The sequence below is a fragment of the Oncorhynchus mykiss genome, chromosome 4 (genome assembly GCF_057628025.1).
Source record: "Oncorhynchus mykiss isolate SJ-2025 chromosome 4, ASM5762802v1, whole genome shotgun sequence".
Lineage (NCBI taxonomy): Eukaryota > Metazoa > Chordata > Actinopteri > Salmoniformes > Salmonidae > Oncorhynchus > Oncorhynchus mykiss.
The window spans coordinates 46,840,603-46,864,019 of NC_143025.1; the positions used below are offsets into that span (position 1 = coordinate 46,840,603).

The 23,417-nt window shown below is 42.0% G+C and overlaps 1 protein-coding gene across 1 annotated transcript in view; it reads right to left on the reverse strand.

The window, feature by feature from the left end:
- LOC110521015 (proline-rich protein 12) overlaps positions 1-23,417 on the reverse strand; it is a 53,465-nt gene that overhangs the window by 14,359 nt on the left and 15,689 nt on the right. Inside the window, exons 6-14 of the mRNA XM_090232185.1 lie at positions 17,575-17,649; positions 10,272-11,055; positions 9,603-10,147; positions 6,460-6,576; positions 6,114-6,247; positions 5,136-5,956; positions 4,768-4,887; positions 1,107-1,204; positions 765-899 (exon numbers count right to left, since the gene is read on the reverse strand). Of these exons, the coding sequence (XP_090088311.1) occupies positions 765-899; positions 1,107-1,204; positions 4,768-4,887; positions 5,136-5,956; positions 6,114-6,247; positions 6,460-6,576; positions 9,603-10,147; positions 10,272-11,055; positions 17,575-17,649 (2,829 nt within the window). The remainder of the gene's footprint in view (positions 1-764; positions 900-1,106; positions 1,205-4,767; positions 4,888-5,135; positions 5,957-6,113; positions 6,248-6,459; positions 6,577-9,602; positions 10,148-10,271; positions 11,056-17,574; positions 17,650-23,417) is intronic.

A 23,417-nucleotide genomic window follows, 5' to 3' on the forward strand; every position in this document is an offset into this window, starting at 1 on the left:
CTTCTCCGATGCCATCTTCACATACTTTCAGAGGACCACTAAAAATACAAATACATTTGATCAACGCTAAAAGAAGAAACATAGCCTTGTCGAGAACCAGGTTTCCCTGATTGGAAAGCCTGGTGAAGTCTATGGCCGAAAGTGGCTAAAAAGGGGTGGAGAGCCGGTGTAAATCAGTGACGCCTTGCAACACGTCAAACCGATCAAATGCATTGCTTGGGCGGAGCTTAACACGCAGCGCCAATCAAACACAATCAAACACATCAAATCAATCAAATGCTTTGCTTGGGCATCGCTTAACACGCAGCACTCCTTCAACGGACATGTGGGGGGAGGGTTCTTGAAATGTAAAATACCTAAAAATGTAGCCGCTGGAAGCCAGTGGACCATTCAAACCGTTTCCAAAGGACGTGACAACAACGTTTTTGGAGGTATGGCTACGTGAGACTAGAAGAAACAAGACAACGCAAGTGTAAATAAGGACAGTGTCATGGTTTTGCTTTGTTAGCACATGGGTAAACACCTTCCGGACCGAGTTAAAACCACCGAGATACAAGTTTATGTACAAAGCAAAGTGGCAAACAAGTCCGGACTTTATTACTCCAGTTCTTGTGAGACTGAATTGTCTCTTCTGCTCGGCTTCTACAACACCTAGACACAATTTTCAAGGCCAGGGTTAGCCACAGTGCAGCGGATTGGATACATTGGTGTCAGTGGTTGGATACTAAAGTCAAGGAGTTCATGACTGGATGTGGGTCACTCACCTGCTGTTTGGGCGTGGTGCTCTTCTTGACGCGGTTGAGGGTTTTACGGCTGTAGCACTCGCCGCCGAGGTGCACTTTGACCGCTCCAGAGTCCAGGGGGTCCGCCGTCATTTTGGGGAACATATGCAGAGTCTCCTAAAGAAGAAAAATATAAAGATGGAGGGGGAGAGGGAGAAGAGGTCATTTCAACTGTTTTAAAGCTTTCACTTTTCTTTATGATAGTGAGAAAGTTGGATGGAGATTGGAAGGAGATATGGTAAAACTCCAGACACAACAGGTACTTTTCATAGGTAGGTATCACATCTGGCATCAGCATTTTTACAACTAAACAGACAGACGTACCTGGTGTTGGCCACTCATGTTGACTCTCCTTAACAGTCTCCTCTTTTGTTCATTGAGTAGGCTGTCAATCTTCCTCATGGGCGGGAGGTACAACTCGTCTGGGGGCCAGAGTGGGAGGGACATAGAGTCTGTATGACTTATCTCATGACATCTTTCTTCCTAAATCCTACTCTCACTTACTTTTGATCAATACTCTCTTTACTCACTCCCAGGGGTGGGGTAAATTCCCTTTGAATTCAGTCAATTCAGGAAGTAAACTGAAAATCTAATTCCAAATTATCATAGAGGAGCATTGCGAATAATGTAATTTCAGTAAAAAAAAAAGCTGATACCGATTAATCGGACGATTTCTTTTATTTATTTGTAATACTGACAATTACAAGAATACTGAATGAACACTTATTTTTAACTTAATATAATACATCAATAAAATCAATTTAGCCTCAAATAAATAATGAAACATGTTCAATTTGGATTAAATAATGCAAAAACAAAGTGTTGGAGAAGAAAGTAAAAGTGCAATATGTGCCATGTAAGAAAGCTAACGTTTAAGTTCCTTGCTCAGAACATGAGAACATATGAAAGCTGGTGGTTCCTTTTAACATGAGTCTTCAATATTCCCAGGTAAGAAGTTTTAGGTTGTAGTTATTATATGAATTATAGGACTATTTCTCTCTATACCATTTGTATTTCATATACCTTTGACTATTGGATGTTCTTATAGGCACTTTAGTATTGCCAGTGTAACAGTATACAGTGCCTTGCGAAAGTATTCGGCCCCCTTGAACTTTGCGACCTTTTGCCACATTTCAGGCTTCAAACATAAAGATATAAAACTGTATTTTTATGTGAAGAATCAACAACAAGTGGGACACAATCATGAAGTGGAACGACATTTATTGGATATTTCAAACTTTTTTTAACAAATCAAAAACTGAAAAATTGGGCGTGCAAAATTATTCAGCCCCCTTAAGTTAATACTTTGTAGCGCCACCTTTTGCTGCGATTACAGCTGTAAGTCGCTTGGGGTATGTCTCTATCAGTTTTGCACATCGAGAGACTGACATTGTTTCCCATTCCTCCTTGCAAAACAGCTCGAGCTCAGTGAGGTTGGATGGAGAGCATTTGTGAACAGCAGTTTTCAGTTCTTTCCACAGATTCTCGATTGGATTCAGGTCTGGACTTTGACTTGGCCATTCTAACACCTGGATATGTTTATTTTTGAACCATTCCATTGTAGATTTTGCTTTATGTTTTGGATCATTGTCTTGTTGGAAGACAAATCTCCGTCCCAGTCTCAGGTCTTTTGCAGACTCCATCAGGTTTTCTTCCAGAATGGTCCTGTATTTGGCTCCATCCATCTTCCCATCAATCTTAATCTTCCCTGTCCCTGCTGAAGAAAAGCAGGCCCAAACCATGATGCTGCCACCACCATGTTTGACAGTGGGGATGGTGTGTTCAGCTGTGTTGCTTTTACGCCAAACATAACGTTTTGCATTGTTGCCAAAAAGTTCAATTTTGGTTTCATCTGACCAGAGCACCTTCTTCCACATGTTTGGTGTGTCTCCCAGGTGGCTTGTGGCAAACTTTAAACAACACTTTTTATGGATATCTTTAAGAAATGGCTTTCTTCTTGCCACTCTTCCATAAAGGCCAGATTTGTGCAATATACGACTGATTGTTGTCCTATGGACAGAGTCCCCCACCTCAGCTGTAGATCTCTGCAGTTCATCCAGAGTGATCATGGGCCTCTTGGCTGCATCTCTGATCAGTCTTCTCCTTGTATGAGCTGAAAGTTTAGAGGGACGGCCAGGTCTTGGTAGATTTGCAGTGGTCTGATACTCCTTCCATTTCAATATTATCGCTTGCACAATGCTCCTTGGGATGTTTAAAGCTTGGGAAATCTTTTTGTATCCAAATCCGGCTTTAAACTTCTTCACAACAGTATCTCGGACCTGCCTGGTGTGTTCCTTGTTCTTCATGATGCTCTCTGCGCTTTTAACGGACCTCTGAGACTATCACAGTGCAGGTGCATTTATACGGAGACTTGATTACACACAGGTGGATTGTATTTATCATCATTAGTCATTTAGGTCAACATTGGATCATAGAGATCCTCACTGAACTCCTGGAGAGAGTTTGCTGCACTGAAAGTAAAGGGGCTGAATAATTTTGCACGCCCAATTTTTCAGTTTTTGATTTGTTAAAAAAGTTTGAAATATCCAATAAATGTCGTTCCACTTCATGATTGTGTCCCACTTGTTGTTGATTCTTCACAAAAAAATACAGTTTTATATCTTTATGTTTGAAGCCTGAAATGTGGCAAAAGGTCGCAAAGTTCAAGGGGGCCGAATACTTTCGCAAGGCACTGTAGCTTCCATCCCTCTCCTCGCCCCTACCTGGCCTCAAAACAGGAACACATCGACAACAGCCACCCTCGAAGCAGCGTTACCCATGCAGAGCAAGGGGAATAACTACTCCAAGTCTCAGAGCGAGTGACGTTTGAAACGCTATTAGCGCTCACCCCGCTAACCATTTCACATCGGTTACACCAGCCTAATCTCGGGAGTTGATAGGCTTGAAGTCATAAACAGTGCAATGCTTGAAGCACAGCAAAGAGCTGCTGGCAAAACGCACGAAAGTGCTGTTTGAATGAATGCTTACGAGCCTGCTGGTGCCTACCATCGCTCAGTCAGACTGCTCTATCAAATCATAGACTTAATTATAACATAATAACACACAGAAATACGAGCCATAGGTCATTAATATGGTCGAATCCGGAAACTATCATCTTGAAAACAAGACGTTTATTCTTTCAGTGAAATATGGAACCGTTCTATATTTTATCTAACGGGTGGCATCCATAAGTCTAAATATTCCTGTTACATCGCACAACCTTCAATGTTATGTAATAATTATGTAAAATTCTGGCAAATTAGGCAGCCCAAACTGTTGCATATACCCTGACTCTGCGTGCAATGAACGCAAGAGAAGTGACACAATTTCACCTGGTTAATATTGGCTGCTAACCTGGATTTCTTTTAGCTAAATATGCAGGTTTAAAAATATATACTTCTGTGTATTGATTTTAAGAAAGGCATTGATGTTAATGGTTAGGTACACATTGGAGCAAGGACAGTCCTTTTTCGCGAATACGCACCGCATCGATTATATGCAAAGCAGGACACGCTAGATAAACTAGTAATATCATCAACCATGTGTAGTTAATTAGTGATTATGATTGATTGATTGATTGTTTTTTACAAGATAAGTTTAATGCTAGCTAGCAACTTACCTTGGCTTACTGCATTTGCGTAACAGGCAGTATCCTCGTGGAGTGCAATGAGAGGCAGGTGGTTAGAGCGTTGGACTAGTTAACTGTACCGTTGCAAGATTGAATCCCCGAGCTGACAAGGTAAAAATATGTTGTTCTGCCCCTGAACAAGGCAGTTAACCCACCATTCCTAGGCCGTCATTGAAAATAAGAATGTTCTTAACTGACTTGCCTAGTTAAATAAAAGTTAAATAATTTTAAATCGGCCAAATCGGTGTCCAAAAATACCGATTTCCGATTGTTATGAAAACTTGAAATCGTCCGACCTCTAGAATGAACATTGAATTTACCCCACACCTGATCACATCATCACCCCATCCCTCTCACCGTCTGTGTCCTCCAGGGCTTGAATCATGTCGGGGTCAAGTGCTGTACTGACCAGCATCTCTATGTAACTCCTGAACATCTCCCTCATGGCTCGACTGTTCATCCCCCCTCTCACTGGGGCTACAGGGGAGACACACAGAGAGAGAGACAGAGAGACAGAGAGAGAGAGAGAGAGAGCGAGAGAGAGAGAGAGAGAGAGAGAGAGAGAGTGAGAAAATATGTCACTGAGTGGGTTTGAACCTGGGGCTCCAGTGTGTTACAAGACTTAACTCTCTGAGTTTTTGCCAAGCCATTACACATAAATATACATACCAAAATTGCATTAACACACAGTTACACACACACACAAACAAAAAATAATCCCTCACCTTGGTCTTCGCTGGGCCCATCGAGGGAGGAGTCTGAGTCAGAGGGGACTTCCTTCAGCCACTTCTTCCTCTTCTTGGGTGGAGGCTCCACCTTCACTAGCCTGGCCCTCGATGGGCGCTCTGTCTTCTTCTCTCCTACTCCTCTCTTCTCCTCCCCCACTCTCTTTCGGTCCACTTCACTGCTTCTTCTCTCCACCTTCTCCTCAGGTGGTGAATGCCTCTTCTCTTTTTCTTCTCTCTCCTCCTTCTCTCGCTCCCTCTCTCGCTGTTTATCTTTTTCCCTCTCCCTCTCTCGCTCCTTCTGCTCCCTCTCCTTCTCTTTCTGCTCTGTTGCTTTGTTGTTTTGCTCCCTCTCTTTCTGCGCTCTTGCTTTCTCCTTTTGCTCCCTCTCTTTCTCCTTCTCTTTGTCCTTTTGCTCTCTCGCTTTCTCATTTTGCTCCCTCTCTTTCTCTTTTTGCTCCCTCTCTTTCTGCTCTTTCGCTTTTTCCTTTTGTTTCCTCTCTTTCTCTCTATCTTTCTCCTTTTGATCTCTCGCTTTCTCCTTTTGTTCCCTCTCTTTCTCTTTCTGCTCCTTTTCCTTTTGCGCTCTCTCTTTCTGTTCCTTCTCTTTTCCCTTTTGCTTCCTCTCTTTTTGCTCCCTCTCTTTTTGCTCCCTCTCTTTCTGCTCCCTCTCTTTCTGCTCCCTCTCTTTCTGCTCCTTCTCTTTCTGCTCTCTCTCTTTCTCCTTCTCCTTCCGCTCCCTCTCATCTCGCTCCAATCGGGGTGGAGTTTGACCGATGGCAGGGGGAGGTGGCTTGGGGAGCGATGGGAGTGATTGACGCCTGTCAAGGTACAAAAAAATGAGTATTTTTGCAGGATATTGCTTACAGTTACACATGCATGGAGGTAGGGGCTACGGTTCTACATGGGGTTGGGCACATATGAATCAAGACCCAGAGGAGTACGGCAAACACGCAGGGACAAACAGCGCAAACCTACCTCAACATGAGTCTAGGTCTGTGCCAGGGTTTACGTGAGCACACACGGACATAATCCTTTTTATTGAAATTCTCCAGGAACTTGACATAGAGGCGTTGGTACCGCATCTTGGCATCGCCAAAGTAGCCCAGATACTGAGAGAGAGAGAGAATGGGAGGGAAATATTTATAGAGAGAGAATCATTTTAGTTATTATAAACAAACTATGTGTAGCTTCAAAATATTTGTACAACTATCATGACGATCTCATGCTGGATTGTAAATCCTTGCATCCATCGCTGGATTGTACTTTAAGATGAAAGAGAAGAAGAGAGTCTCCTGTCTGAAAGGGGATGTGAGTAACTCACGTTACTGGTGGCACAGAACTGCCTCTGTCCGTCTTTGATCTCGGGGCTGAACTTCTGCAGCAGGGCTTTCTGCACTCTCCAGATGGGTGGTGGCTCACGGCCGGTCTGCAGGGCCATCTTGAGAGACAAAGAGAGTGTGTACAGTACCTTCAGAAGTATTCATAACCCTTGACTTTTGTTGTGTTACAGACTGAATTCAAAATAGCTTATATATATTATTCTTCGCACCCATCTACATACAACATCCAATAATGACAAAGTGAAAATATGATTTTAGAAATGTTTGCAAATGTACTGAAAATTAAATACAGAAATATCCCATTTACATGTCTGGTTAGACTGTAAACTCTCCTTCCAGACCCACATTAAACATCTCCAATCCAAAGTTAAATCTAGAATTGGCTTCCTATTTCGCAAACAAAGCATCCTTCACTCATGCTGCCAAACATACCCTTGTAAAACTGACCATCCTACCAATCCTCGACTTCGGCGATGTCATTTACAAAATAGCCTCCAATACCCTACTCAACAAATTGGATGCAGTCTATCACAGTGCCATCCGTTTTGTCACCAAAGCCCCATATACTACCCACCATTGCAACCTGTACGCTCTCGTTGGCTGGCCCTCGCTTCATACTCGTCGCCAAACCCACTGGCTCCATGTCATCCACAAGACCCCGCTAGGTAAAGTCCCCCCTTATCTCAGTTCGCTGGTCACCATAGCATCACCCACCTGTAGCACGCGCTCCAGCAGGTATATCTCTCTGGTCACCCCCAAAACCAATTCTTTCTTTGGCCGCCTCTCCTTCCAGTTCTCTGCTGCCAATGACTGGAACGAACTACACAAATCTCTGAAACTGGAAACACTTATCTCCCTCACTAGCTTTAAGCACCAGCTGTCAGAGCAGCTCACAGATTACTGCACCTGTACATAGCCCACCTATAATTTAGCCCAAACAACTACCTCTTTCCCTACTGTATTTATTTAATTTAATTTATTTTGCTCCTTTGCACCCCATTATTTTTTATTCTACTTTGCACATTCTTCCACTGCAAATCTACCATTCCAGTGTTTTACTTGCTATATTGTATTTACTTTGCCACCATGGCCTTTTTTTGCCTTTACCTCCCTTATCTCACCTCATTTGCTCAGATCGTATATAGACTTGTTTCTACTGTATTATTGACTGTATGTTTGTTTTACTCCATGTGTAACTCTGTGTCGTTGTATGTGTCGAACTGCTTTGCTTTATCTTGGCCAGGTCGCAATTGTAAATGAGAACTTGTTCTCAACTTGCCTATCTGGTTAAATAAAGGTGAAATAAAAACATTTACACCCCTGCTAGAATCACCTCTGGCAGCGATTACAGCTGTGAGTTTTTCAGGGTAAATCTCTAAGAGTTTTGCACACCTGGATTGTACAATATTTGCACATTATTATTTTTAAAAGTCTTCAAGCTCTGTCAAGTTGGTTGTTGCTCATTGCTAGACAGCCATTTTTAAGTTTTGCCATAGATTTTCAAGACGATTTAAGTCAAAACTGTAACTAGGCCTCTCAGGAACATTCAATGTCGTCTTGGTAAGCAACTCCAGTGTATATTTGGCCTTGTGTTTTAGGTTATTGTCCAGCTGAAAGGTGAATTTGTCTCCCAGTGTATGTTGGAAAGAAGACTGAACCAGGTTTTCCCTGTGCTTAGCACTATTGTGTTTATTTTTATCCCCCAAAAAACTCCCCAGTCCTTGCCAATGACAAGCATACCCATAACATGATGCAGTCGCCACCACCATGCTTTGCTTGAAAATATAAAGAGTGGTACTCAGTGATGTGTTGTGTTTGCCCCAAACATAATGCTTTGTATTCAGTACAGTAAATTAATTTCTTTCCCAATTTTTTTTGCAGCTTTACTTTAGTGCCTTATTACAAACAGGATGCATGTTTTGGAATATTTGTATTCTGTACAGGCTTCTTTCTTTTCACTCACTTAGGTTAGTATTGTTAACCTCTACAGAATCGGTGCCTCCGCCCGCGGGATGGTTGAGCTAACGAAGGTTAATGTGATTAGCATGAGGATGCAAGTAACAAGAAAATTTCCCAGGACATAGACATATCTGATGGGCAGATATGTCTATGGGCAGAAAGCTTAAATTCTTGTTAATCTAACTGCACTGTGCAATTTACAGTAGACACTACATGGAAAGAATACCATTCTATTGTTTGAGGAGACTGTGCAGTTATGAACTTGAACAAATATCAACAAATATCTAAGATAAGATAAGAAAGCTCAGGAAATATTTTCGTTATACATTTTTTTTAACCCCTTATTTTTGTTGGGTTACCTTCAGACGAGTGGGGGTCAGAGCAAAACGGATATTAGTTTGTAGCCCAAAAGGTTCAGCAATTGGCACGTTACCGATTTCGGACTCCCGTAACACTTGTGGGGCTCGTAGAGCTGTTCAGATGCTACAGACGTTTTCGTGAGAAGACCGATTTTCAAGATGTCTCATGGTCTGACAAACACAGCTGTAGGTCTGCCACCTTCCACCGCAGATGCGGAAGGCCGACATAGGCGGATGCAGTGGATTGATACCTCTAGTTTAAACTGACGGATTATGATGGGGATTTTTTTTATTATGTTACTTAGACTGACGCACGGGCGTGTCTCTTATTAAGGATTAATAACTTCCCCATACTCAAAGGGATATTCAATGTTTTTTTTTACCCATCTACCAATAGGTGCACTTATTTGTAAGCCATTGGAAAACCTCCCTGGTCTTTGTGGTTGAATCTGCGTTTGAAATGTACTGCTCGACTGAGGGACCTTACAGATAATATGTGCGTGGTATAGAGATGAGTTAGTCCTTTAAAATCATGTTAAACACTATTATTGCACACAGAGGGAGCTCATGCAACTCATGGTGTGACTTGAACTTATTTAGGCTTGCTATAACTAAGGGGTTGAATACTTATTGACTCAAGACATTTCAGCTTTTCATTTTTTATTAATTTGTAAAAACATGATCCCACTTTGATATTATGGGGTATTGTGTGTAGGCCCGTAAGTGTGTGTGTGTGTGTGTGTGTGTGTGTATGAGTGAGAAGACAAGACATACCACCTCCCATAGTGAATGCCAGAAGCCCTCACCTTGAGCGTGCCAATGTCCTCAGTCCGCACCACAAACTCGTCCCTCTCCCGGAAGATGCCCTCGCCGCCACTCTCGCTGTCCTCCTCCTCGCTCTCTCCAGCAATGGCCGCATTGTCCTGCTTTTTGGCCAGGTGCAGAGAGGTGATTTTGGAGGCTGGAGCATCCTCAGGGGTGGGGGGTGAGGGTGGGGAAGAGGAGGGCAAGGAGGAAGGCTGGGCCAGCTCTGTAGCATCCGAAAGGGGAGGGGAGGAGGAGGGAGGGGGGGTAGTGGAGGGGGGCATTGCAGGGGAAGGGGAGGGTGGAGAGGGCAGGGCCAGGGGCGAGGAGCTGGGGGGAGGAGAGGTGGAGGGGTTGTGGTGGGGGTGGTGGGTTTGTTGGGGGGACGGCTGCTGCTGCTGCTCCTCTTCATCGTCCTCATGCTGGAAGGGCAGAGGGGAGGGTGGGGAGAGTGGTGGGGGAGGTAGGGGGGAGGGGGAGGAAGAAGTGAGAGTGGACGGGGAGAGGGATGGGAGAAAGGGGGGTAGGGGAGGCCCGGATGGAGAATCTGTGTGTGTGTGTGTGTGTGGGGGGGGGGGGGGGGGGGGGGGGTTCAGAGTATATTACATCTTTGGAAATGAACAACTGTTTGTCAGACCATTCCAGAATATCTGAGATAGTAGGCTACTCACCTTCCACTTTAGGAGCATCCAGCATCTCAAACTCAGGCTCTCTCTCCTCCTCTTCTCTCTCCTCTACTTCTTCCTCCACACCCCTAGACTCTAAATTCAGTTCTTCCTTTACCCTCTTCTTCTCCATCTCCTTCTCTTCCTCCTCTTGTCGTTCATCCACTCTGTCCATCCCACTCAGTCCTTCCTGTTCTGGGGATGGTGTATTTGGCTGTGTGTTGGCCTGTGTGTTGTGAAGTTGCATGTTTGTCTCTACTTCATTGTCCTGCTCCTCCAGATCGGCTACGTCCTCCTGCATTTGGACCACGGGCAGCGGCGTTGGTGGCAGCGATGGGCTCTGAGACGGAGATGGGCTGGGTGGGGGCAGAGCCACGGCTGCAGCCAGTGAATGGGGAGTGTCGTAAAGGGCAGATATGGCCGAGGAGATGCTCTTCTGCAGGTCCTGGTTCTTACTGACAGAGTCCTCCTCCTCGTCGGAGGAGAAGGACGGCAGTGTCTCCAGGTTCCTCTTCAGCTCGTCGTCCAGACGCTTACAGGGACTCAGCCCATCCTCGCCCTCGCTACTGTCCCCAAACGGAGGGGGTGGAGGAGGGGGCGGTGGAGGGGGAGACAGGGACAGGATCCTACCCTTCAGGGAGGAAGAGTCTGTGGTTTCAGCTCCTTCCACTGGCCCTCCTAGGTCTTGTGGTCCACCAGGTCCAGATTCAGGCTGCTTCTTCCCCGTTTTGAGGAAGTCCAGGAAGGAGGCCATGAAATTAGACTTCAGCTCCGGAGGCTTGTCCTCTGTCTAAGAGGGAGGAGGGGGGGGAAGAGAGGAGATGAGGAGAGGAGAAAAGAGAGGGAAGAGGAAAGGTGAGGTGCAGACAAGACAGGGGAGGAAAGAAATAAGAAATATAATGGCAGGAGAAATAATGAGAAAAAGGTGTGAATGGGAAAAAAAAAAAAATAGTATATAGGAGGGAGAATTGTATATATTATTATAATTAAACTTGGACAGAAACAAATGGTAATAAATCCCTAAATGCCATATAATCATATTTTTCCATGCTTCGTGTTGGGTGTACCTTTACAAACCTTTCTCTTCCTCTGAATAGAGGTAGTTCACCTTACCAACAGCAGGGGGGGGGGGTGTCTGAGGGTGGTAAGAAAATATAATTGGGTAACCGTGGCAACAGCAACCCTGGCAACAGCCTTCTCTCTCCTCTCTCCCTTACTCTCTGATTTATTGTCAGTCAGAGGCTGGCTGTCAATCACCTCAGACTCATGTCTCTGCTTCGCCCTCTATAGGCTGCCGATATGCGCGCACACACACAGCCTTACACACAGCCTCACACACACAGCTCTATGTAGATTCACACACACAGCCTCACATACACACAGCCTTACATACACACACCTCTAATGCATCTTCAAAGCACAGCCAAATGGTGAGGTCATTTGTTTCGGCTGTCCTGACACTTTCAGATGTAAGTGGTATCCCTCTGGGCACACTGCGTCATTTCAACGTGGATAATTGGCTAATATCTGGTTGAGACGTTGATCAATGAGATTACAACCTATATTCACCCACTCAAAAAAACAGGCAAAAGTTAGTTGAACTTCCAATGTGTTATCACTATGCTTTCAACCATTTAAAAGCACAACCAAATTCCAAAATAAAAACAATGTCTGATAAAACAATGTCTGATTTTTGGGGAAAATACAGTTATATAGCATTTAGGGATTTCTTACCATTTGTTTCAGTCCAAGCTTTATTATAATGACATGTAAAAATCTCCCTCCTATATACTCTTTTTTTTCTCTTCCCCATTCACACCTTTTTCTCATTATTTCTCTATCACTATACTTTCAACCATATAAATTCACAGCAAAGTTGAAATTGGAATACAAAGTCAGATATTTAGTTCATTTATACAATAGATTCATGTGATGTCACTGTGCTTCATCTAATAGCAGAACCAAATGACCTAGATTGCAGTTGAGATTACATTAAAAGTACATGGTGCAAGTGATCAATGCCGTTAGAGATTCTGCAGAGATTATTACAGCAATCTCCACAGACCTGCGATAACCTAAGCATGCTATCTTACGCGCACGGTTTATATGATTACGTAAGAAGAAATGTATAGCTACGGTAACCTCAAAATGTGGCGATTGGATGTGTCAATGCCGTTTGAGATTCTATGCACGCTTTATATGATTACATAAGAATTTGACCATGGATGTGTTACTCATATTATTGTATTTCAAAAGTGATATTGATTTGTGTTTAGTTGTCAATGCAACCAAATATCAACATTTGAAAAATATTTTGATCTTCTACATGAATAGTTCCATCTGTGCAACTGACTTAGTCTGCCTTTAATTCCTGTATATCTACAAATTAATAATTGATATGTTGGATTCAAGTCTCCATCTCAATTTTTGTGTTGAATTCTGGGTTGAATTAAAACAATTTCTGTTGATGACTTTGAAAATAGCATCTGTCATGTACTGTCATGTTGTGTCTTGTCTCTGTCCTTTCCCTTCACCCTGTCTCCCTCTGCTGGTCGTTGTTAGGTTACCTTTTCTCCCCCGCTTTCCCCCAGCTGTTCCTTGTCTCCTCTTGACTACCTCGTCACCCCTTCTCCCACCTGTTCCCCTTTTCCCTCTGATTAGTCCCCTATATCTCTCTCTGTTTTTGTTCCTGTCCTTGTCGGATTCTTGTTTGTTGTGTTTCATGCCTGAACCAGACTGTCGTCATGTTTGCTGTAACCTTGTCTTGTCCTGTCGGAATCTGCCGGTCCGTCTGAGCCTACCTATGTTTGGTAATTAAAGAAGCTCTGTTTAAGTTAATTCGCTTTTGGGTCCTCATTCACGCACCGTAACAGCATCACTGATGATAGATAAAGTATGGTCACATATTTGCTCTGTTAAACCTACCCTTTGGAATGATAGCAACAATGACTCTACTTAGTTTTTAAGTGGAGCTCTCTCAACAATCATTCTCACAATAGCACATTGCTAATAGTCAGTGACAAATATGATAGCTGGGCTTTGTTAAAACTTTGGATGGGAGGGTAGCTGTAGCTAGAACAATTCTACAGTAGGAGGTGCTGCCCAGCCTATTGGTACAAATTCAACATATTTCAACATAAGGCTTGTCTATGTTGAAATTTGGTTACCTTGATGACATAATCCTGTCGTTGACAACCTCAAAACAATAGCGGATAACTTTTTTCAAATCCAATGTATTTTCCATGTAGATTCTACATCACAGTACGTTGACGAATTACGCTGAAACAATGTTGATTCAACCAGTTTGTACCCAGTGGGATATTTTCAAAACTCAAAGTACAAAACTAAACTGATAACACTTGTATCTTATGCTCAGAACATTTGATTGTTCATGCATTGGAGTTTCACACATATTTCACCCATGAGTCACTCATACAAAATCCAATTATTTTGTGAAATACCAGGAGAATATTTTATTTAGTCACCAATACATCAGATAATGACGATAGGCTCAGCATTTAGTCAAGTTAACTACTATTCAATCCAATAGCAAAAAATTCAACATACACATTTTAACACGGTTCTTTTTGAAGTGCTGAATAGAAAGAATAGTAGATGGTAAATATAATTTTCCATACAGTATTTGGCTATAGCTTGACATGCACAGATTTTCTTTCTGATTTGTATCAATTGACAGGTTTTGAGCACGTTGAGATATACACTACATATACAAAAATATATACTCCCTTTCAAATGAGTGGATTCAGCTATTTCAGCCACACAAGTTGCTGACAGGTGTATAAAATTGAGTGCACCGCCATGCAATCTCCATAGACAAACACTGCCAGTAGAATGGCCTTACTAAGAGCTCAGTGACTTTCAGTGACCGTCATAGGGTGCCACCTTTCCAACAAGGCAGTTCGTAAAATTTCTGCCCTGCTAGAGCTACCACGGTCAACTGCAAGTGTTGTTATTGTGAAGTGGAAACGTCTATGAGCAACAAAGGCTCATTGGCAAAGTGGTAGGCCACACAAGCTCACAGAACGGGACCGCCGAAGCGTATAAAAAGTGTGGAAGAACTTCACTGGCCTGTACAGAGCCCTGACCTCAACTCCATCAAACACATTTGGGATGAATTGGAACGCAGACTGCGAGTCAGACTAATCGGCCAACATCAGTGCCCGACCTCACGAATGCTCTTGTGGCTGAATGGTAGAAAGTCCCCGCAGCAATGTTTCAACATTTAGTGGAAAGCCTTCCCAGAAGAGTGGAGACTGTTACGGCAGCAAAGGGGATACTCCATATTAATGCCCATGATTTTTGAATGAGATGTTTGACGAGCAGTAGACGAGTATCCACATACTTTTGGTCATGTAGTGCATGTCAGCCTTACAGTTTCATTATCCTTATACAGTACATATGTTTTGGCTCTGTACTAAAGCACTTTGGATTGTAAGTGATACAATGACTATGAGGTTAAAGTGCAGACTGTCAGCTTAAATTTGAGGGTATTTTGTGCCCAATAGAAATAAATGGTAAATAATGTATTCTGTCATTTTGGAGTCACTTTTATTGTAAATAAGAATTGAATAAGTTTCTCAACACTTCTACATTAACGTTTGTTGCTACCATGGTTAAGGATAGTCCTGAATGAAATGTGAATAATGATGAGTGAGAAAGTTAGACACACAAATATCATACCACCTAAAACTGTTAACCTCCCCTGTTATTGTAATGGTGAGAGGTTAGCATGTCTTGGGGGTATAATATTTGTGCGTCTCACTTACCATTACTCACAATTCATTCAGCACTATCTGTAATCATGGTAGCATCCATATTAATGTAGAATTTTTTAGAAACATATTATATTCTTACTGTATTTACAATAAAAATTACACAATGCTTTATTTACCATAAATTTCTATTGGGCACAAAACAATTTGACACACAACCAAAACAAACAGCAAATGCATCCAACAAGTTTCTAGCATCACAAGCTTGATGTAAACATTGCATGCTAGGAATATGGGCCCAAATACTAATCTTTTGACTACTTTAATACACATACAGTGGGGAGAACAAGTATTTGATACACTGCCGATTTTGCAGGTTTTCCTACTTACAAAGCATGTAGAGGTCTGTAATTTTTATCATAGGTACACTTCAACTGTGAGAGATGGAATCTAAAACAAAAATCCAGAAAATCACATTGCATGATTGTTAGGTAATTAATTTGAATTTTATAGTATTTGATACATCAGAAAAGCAGAACTTAACCTTTGTTTGCAATTACAGAGATCATACATTTCCTGTAGTTCTTGACCAGGTTTGCACACACTGCAGAAGGGATTTTGGCCCACTCCTCCATACAGACCTTCTCCAGATCCTTCAGGTTTCGGGGCTGTCGCTGGGCAATACGGACTTTCAGCTCCCTCCAAAGATTTTCTATTGGGTTCAGGTCTGGAGACTGGCTAGGCCACTCCAGGACCTTGAGATGCTTCTTACGGAGCCACTCCTTAGTTGCCCTGGCTGTGTGTTTTGGGTCGTTGTCATGCTGGAAGACCCAGCCACGACCCATCTTCAATGCTCTTACTGAGGGAAGGAGGTTGTTGGCCAAGATCTCGCGATACATGGCCCCATCCATCCTCCCCTTAATACGGTGCAGTCTTCCTGTCCCCTTTGCAGAAAACAATCCCCAATGTGTTTCCACCTCCATGCTTCACGGTTGGGATGGTATTCTTGGGGTTGTACTCATCCTTCTTCCTCCAAACACGGTGAGTGGAGTTTAGACCAAAAAGCTCTATTTTTGTCTCATCAGACCACATGACCTTCTCCCATTCCTCCTCTGGATAATCCAGATGGTCATTGGCAAACTTCAGTTGGGCCTGGACATGCGCTGGCTTGAGCAGGGGGACCTTGCGTGCGCTGCAGGATTTTAATCCATGACGGCATAGTGTGTTACTAATGGTTTTCTTTGAGACTGTGGTCCCAGCTCTCTTCAGGTCATTGACCAGGTCCTGCCGTGTAGTTCTGGGCTGATCCCTCACCTTCCATCATGATCATTGATGCCCCACGAGGTGAGATCTTGCATGGAGAGGTTGTAGTCTGTTTGATTGAGTGTGTGGACAGGTGTCTTTTATACAGGTAACGAGTTCAAACAGGTGCAGTTAATACAGGTAATGAGTGGAGAACAGGAGGGCTTCTTAAAGAAAAACTAACAAGTCTGTGAGAGCCGTGACTGTTTGAAGTTGTTATCAGTATAAAGACACCTGTCCACAACTTCAAACAGGTGCAATTAATACAGGTAACGAGTGGAGGACAGAGGAGCCTCTTAAAGAAGAAGTTACAGGTCTGTGAGAGACAGAAATCTTGCTTGTTTGTAGGTGACCAAATACTTATTTTCCACCATAATTTGCAAATACATTTATTAAAAATCCAATGTGATATTCAGGATTTTTTTTCTCATTTTGTCTGTCATAGTTGAAGTGTACCTATGATGAAAATTACAGGCCTCTCTCATCTTTTTAAGTGGGAGAACTTGCACAATTGGTGGCTGACTAAATACTTTTTTGCCCCACTGTATATGATTTGGTTTTACCTTCCAACCTAAATTTATGTCAATTTGATACATTTATGAGGGAAAAATATAGAAATGTAGTGTTCAGAAGTTATCAAACTATGTAAGCTACAGTAACGAGGCATGAGTATACTTTTGGTTCAGTAGTTAGCAGTTTGGAGCACTTTGATTAATTAAGAGATAGTTGTGTTGTTAAAAAATGACAAGAACATAATATCTAAAGGCAAGTGAATATTGCATTTTGAAAACCAGATACTTAGATTGAATATGTGTCCAAATTGACAGAGTATTTTGGTAAAGTTCTTTGTTGTATGTACTCAGTCAATCGAAAATAGAGTTGTGAAAATGACCCACATACTTGCGAAAATTGCACCTTAAATGTTTTTTAAAAACTTACACACACCAATGTGTGGTTCTCTTTTGTCTTTCCCCAACTTTACTCTGAAGCTTGAAATATCACTTGTGGAGCCCTATGCCCCTCTATCTTTATGCTCCACTAACCACAAGATCTAACTACACACATAAACTCTCCTCTGAATGTTTGTGTTCCAGTCAACGTTAGCCCACCACTGTTGTGACTGAGGTAGAGCCTTCCCTGCAGCCTTCTTGCCTGGCGAGTTTCACAGCGCTGAAGGGATCTCTGAGTTATATGACTTGTGAAATATGAGTAATGAATTATAGATGATACTGTGAGATATTAGGTGTAGCTAGGGACAGATTGAGGTTTCTCACCGTGTTGGAGAGCTTCTGCATGGCAGCCCAAGCCTCTGGGGTCAGCTGCTCATCCATATCCCTCTCCCACGTCATCTGTGGAGGCCACAAAGAAAATACATTAATTAATCATATGTTCAAAAAACTAAACCCATATTCAATTAAAGGCAGTGTCCGGCCAGCTTGTTTCATGGGGTAACATTTACATTGTTGGCATATCGGCACTGCTGTGTGCTACAAGAGAGGTTTAATTAATGATTAAATTGATGATTGGTGAATTGGCTGATTGACTTTGCATTGTTGTCTAGTTGAGGTTATATTCCATTTTCTATAGAGTGACGTGAGGAAACCGGTCGCCACTGTTTTGACTCTTTCAACCCGCTTCAAATCATATAATATGGACATCTGAGCACACTTGATTAAGACTCAACAACAGTCTTTGTTGCACCACTGTGAAAATGTTGTATCATCTCATCAATTAAACTTACTGCATTATGTTAAAAAGGCATTACAGTCAATTGACACCAGTATATTTTTATAATTGCAACCGCAATTCCACTCGACTCCACTCCACTCCTCTCCCCTCTACCCCTGCAAATCGCACAGAAATGTACACTGTTCATTTCATTGGCCACTTTCCTGAGTCCACACTCTCCCTGTTGCTGAGGCAACAGCCGCCATTTTACTTTTACCATGACCAACCAGCAGACATCAACAGATGGAATCCAGAACATCAAACTCACGCAAAAAGAATCCATCTTATCGATCTCTAGCCCAACATAAGAAATACATTCAAAAGCCCTATTATCATACATGGCTGGCTGCTGCTACACTGTAACACTCAGACTACAATCACATATTGATAGAGGATGAGGTGACTCGAAGTGCTTTGAGCACCTGGAAAAGGGCCATGTAGAGGTTAGGAAAATGTTGTATTATATGTACCATCTTAATGACTTCCTATGAGATTCCGACCATTATTATACAAATACCGAATATAAATATACGGTGCCTTCAGGAAGTATTCACACCCCTTGACTTTTTCCACATTTTGTTGCGTTACATTCTGAATTTAAAATTGACTCAATTGAGATTTTGTGTCACTGGCTTACACACAATAACCCATAATGTCAAAGTGGCATTATGTTTTTAGAAATATTTAGAAATGTATTCAAAATGAAAAGCTGAAATGTCTTCAGTCAATAAGTATTTAATCTCTTTGTTATGCCAAGCCTAAATACTGCAAGTTCAGGACTACAAATGTGCTTAAACAGTCACATAAGAAGTTGCATTTACTCACTGAAATAATAGTGTTTAACATGATTTGGAATGACTACCTCATCTCTGTGCCCCACACAGAGCGGCAGGTAGCCTAGTGGTTAGAGCGTTGGACTAGTAACCGAAAGGTTGCAAGATTGAATCCCTTAGCTGACAAGGTAAAAAATCTGTCGTTCTGCACCTGAACAAGGCAGTTAGCCCACTGTTCCTAGGCCGTCATTGAAAATAAGAATTTGTTCTTAAGTGACTTGCCTATCTACACTGGAGTTACTTACCAAGATGACACTGAGTGGCCTAGTTACAGTTTTGACTTAAATCGGCTTGAAAATATATGACAATTCTTGAAAATGGCTGTCTAACAATGAGCAACAAACAACTTGACAGAGCTTGAAGAATTAAAAAAATAATAATGTGCAAATATTGTACAATACAGGTGTTCAAAGCTCTTAGAGACTTTCCCAGAACGACTCACCGCTGTAATTATTGCCAAAGGTGATTCTAACTATAAGGACAGACGCTGGGTACAGGGAGTGAACATTTAATAAACACGGACATGAAACAGAACACGGACAGCGTCTGGACAGGGAAAACAAAACAACAATAATGCTGACACGGGGAACAAACGGAGGAACAGACAGATATAGAAGGGGCAATCAACAAAGTGAAGGAGTCCAGGTGAGTCAATATTGAGCACAATATTGTGCTGATGCGTGTAATGATGGGCAGCCTGGTGCCCTCGAGCACCAGGGAGGGGGTACGGGAGCAGGCATGACAGTACATGACAGTTCATTTTCAATACATTTGCAAACATTTCTAAAAACATGTTTTCACTTTGTCATTATGGGGCATTGTGTGTAGATGGGTGAGATTTAAAAAAAAAAGACTTAATCCATTCTGATTTCAGGCTGTAACACAACAAAATGTGGAATAAGTCAAGGGGCATGAATACTTTCTGAAGGCACTGTAAATATTGTATACTATATATGCTGAATTTAAATATATAAAGTCAGATGTAGATTAAACACATACTCGTTATCACATCTAGTAGATGTCCAAGTTCTTTTTTTGGACTAGTTGTTCATATCAGAAATATTTCAGTTTTCTATGCAAAAGGTTTGTCAGTTTAAATGTAAATTTAAATAAAGTGATTCCTCCCTCCCAAGCTGGTGTGTATAATGTGACAAGAAAGAGGAGAAAACTCTCAGGTTTGGTCACACACCACAGAGCGTCAAAATCCCCAAAAATGTGCATTGTAAAATGATTACTGATTTGACGTGATCCAAACCCCCAACCCTTTTCATAAGTAAAAAATTACAATTCCTACACTATGTGCATGAGAGACAGATTTACACTTCAAATAACTTTGTCGTTCTCACTTTGTAATGAGAAACTCTGACGAACATGAATAATTAGAAACATATATCAGGTACACCCACTAATGAGAAGAAATCTCTTTCAAAACCTCCGATACTGTAGCTACAGTGCATAACAACAAATCAACAGTGAAGTACTGACCAGCGAGTTCGGTAGAAAAATAGAAAAATAAACATCATTGCTGATGAAATATTCAAAAATGTTATCTTTGTTTTTTTTAAATCATATGCATCACTACGGATTCTCTGAAACTATCTCTTAGTGTCCAATAGAGAGAGGCCTCCCTATCACCCTTGCCCAAGGATATACATGTAGTGGTAAATAAGTTGGGATAAAGCTGAACACTGGTCAAAATGACAGATGGTGAGTGAAGTAAACATTAACGCAAACAATAATAACGTAATAGGTACTATTTACAAAATAAAAAGGTGAATAAACAGTATTCACTAGCAATGCACGATATATCGGTGAACTTATCGGAATCGGCAGAAATTAGCTAAAAATGCCAAAAATGCCAACATCGGTATCGGCCCGACGTCTAGTTTAAGGCCGATGTGAAAAACCAATGTCAAAGCTGACGTGCATATCTATATTATGTACGTACATGACGTAATGACGCCACGGGAAATTTTGCGCTGCACCTGCAACACAGCATTCCTAACCCAGCCCACAATGTCTGCCGTGTGGATCGAGCAGTCAACAAGTCGAGCAGTCATTTGAAAGAGTAAAAACATTTCAGCGAGACAACTCAAATGCGTAATCCATTAACACCAAGATAATGGAATTCATTGCCCTTGACAATCAACCCTTCTCTGTCGTGGGTGATGTTAGCTTTTGCAACTGATCGAGCACCAGTACACACTAATGTTACCAAGTGCGCTATTGTTCAGATGTTGCCCTACCGGAGTAACATAGTAATAGCATCACTGCAATTAGCTTCACAACATACTATGGAACGCCGTTTGGGTCTTTGCGTGTCAAAAAAGAAACACGTCAAATAGCACAATTTGACAATAACACTATTTGACACGTTAAATAAACGCTTCATTTGACATGTCAAATAACACAGTTCTATTATAGAATGTTGTGTGTTCTGAATTTGCAGGTGCAAGCCAAGCGCCACCACTACTATCAGTAGCACTGTCGAAGCTGTACAAAAAAGTCTGCAAACAAGCAAACACTTGCCACGAACGATGTGTTTACAATACCGTGTTGGTAATAAAGCATTATTTGTTCGACCCCAACTTCTGGGGTAGCTAGATAGCTTTAGCTTGGTACATAGCTAGCACCAATACAACCTGCCTGAAAACAATGACCAGGAGAAACTGCAGTCATTTTCAGTATTCTTAGCAATGATTTAGGAATCCTTGTGAGTAAGTATTAGCTAGCCACAATAAGGATTAGCACACAATAGTGGAATTTGCGTTTTGCCCTCAAAATAAAAGTACCTCTTTGAAAGTGATGCAGAAGGTTACAATTGGTGGAATCATGCCATGTTTAGACTAGATAATGGTAAACAAGGTTGGAATGTGAAGCAATGTAATGGGGTATCAGTCTACTCGGTGACACCCACAGAACACAACTGTGAAGAGTTTACACAAATATTAGCGTTGTAGCTCTTATCGCGGGACTGTGACTGTGTGAAATCACCTCTACAGTCAGCCTATTGTGTGTATTGACATTCATATTGCACTGTACAGCTTTACCTAAGGATTGGGGATCAATTAAATGGGGTATCTGTCTACTCAATACCCAAGATATTTTTTCCCAACATCCTCCTCAGAGTTATCAGACTCCAAAACATCCACGCAATATTGCTTTTTCTCTGGAATAGTGTTCAATTCATATAGGTTGACAATAAATGTGGCTCAATTCACAGTTGTTTCAGAGTCCCGCAACAAGAGCTACGATGCTAATGTTCTCTGGGTGTCACTGAGTAGACAGATACCACATGTCATTGATCCACAATCCATAGGTAAGGCTGTACAGTGAAATAAGTATGCCCCCAATGCAATCCTAAAGTATAATACATCCAGTGTGATTTCAACAGATTTTTGTCAAATTAACAAATTGATTTTATATAACAACATTCCAACCTCGTTTAGCATGACCTATTCAATTATGGCATAATTCTACTATTTTTAAGCATTTGCATCACTGTCAATTACATACTTTTATTTTGAAGGCTAACCGCAAAGTCCACTATTGTGGCTAATCCTTTTTGTGGATAGCTTCACATTTGATGGGTCCAACCACCAGTAATCAAATAAGAACTGTCTTATAAATTAGGGTTAAATGAACAACGAAACAGCACAGCAAGTAAGTGAAAGAAATAGGTTTTGATTATGTTTTACTGGTAATGGGGACATACGTAAAGGCCAACAAAATTACCTTTTGATCAGTGTGGTGTGTGTGTGTGTGTGTGTGTGTGTGTGTGTGTGTGTGTGTGTGTGTGTGTGTGTGTGTGTGTGTGTGTGTGTGTGTGTGTGTGTGTAACCTTTATTTAACTAGGCAAGTCAGTTAATATCAAATTATTATTTTAAATGATGGCCAACCCGGACGACGCTGGGCCAAATGGGCGCTGCCCTATGGGACCAATCACGTCCGGAGGTGATACAGCCTGGATTCGGTATCGGCCAAAAATGTCATATCGGTGCATCACTAGTATTCAAGCAACTCCCTGCCCTTTCCCTTTAAAATAGTTCCTGATGTACGAAGAGGGAGACATCCTGGACCCAAACTGCTACAGACCTATATCCATCCTGCCCTGCCTATCTAAGGTCTTCGAAAGCCTAGTCAACAAACAGATCACTGACCATTTCGAATCCCACCGTACCTTCTCCGCTGTGCAATCTGGTTTCCGAGCCGGTCACGGGTGCACCTCAGCCACGCTCAAGGTACTAAACGATATCATAACCGCCATCGATAAAAGACAGTACTGTGCAGCCGTCTTCATCGACCTGGCCAAGGCTTTCGACTCTGTCAATCACCATATTCTTATCGGCAGACTCAGTAGCCTCGGTTTTTCTAAGGACTGCCTTGCCTGGTTCACCAACTACTTTGCAGACAGAGTTCAGTGTGTCAAATCGGAAGGCATGTTGTCCGGTCCTCTGGCAGTCTCTATGGGGGTGCCACAGGGTTCAATTCTCGGGCAAACTCTTTTCTCTGTATACATCAATGATGTTGCTCTTGCTGCAGGCAATTCCCTGATC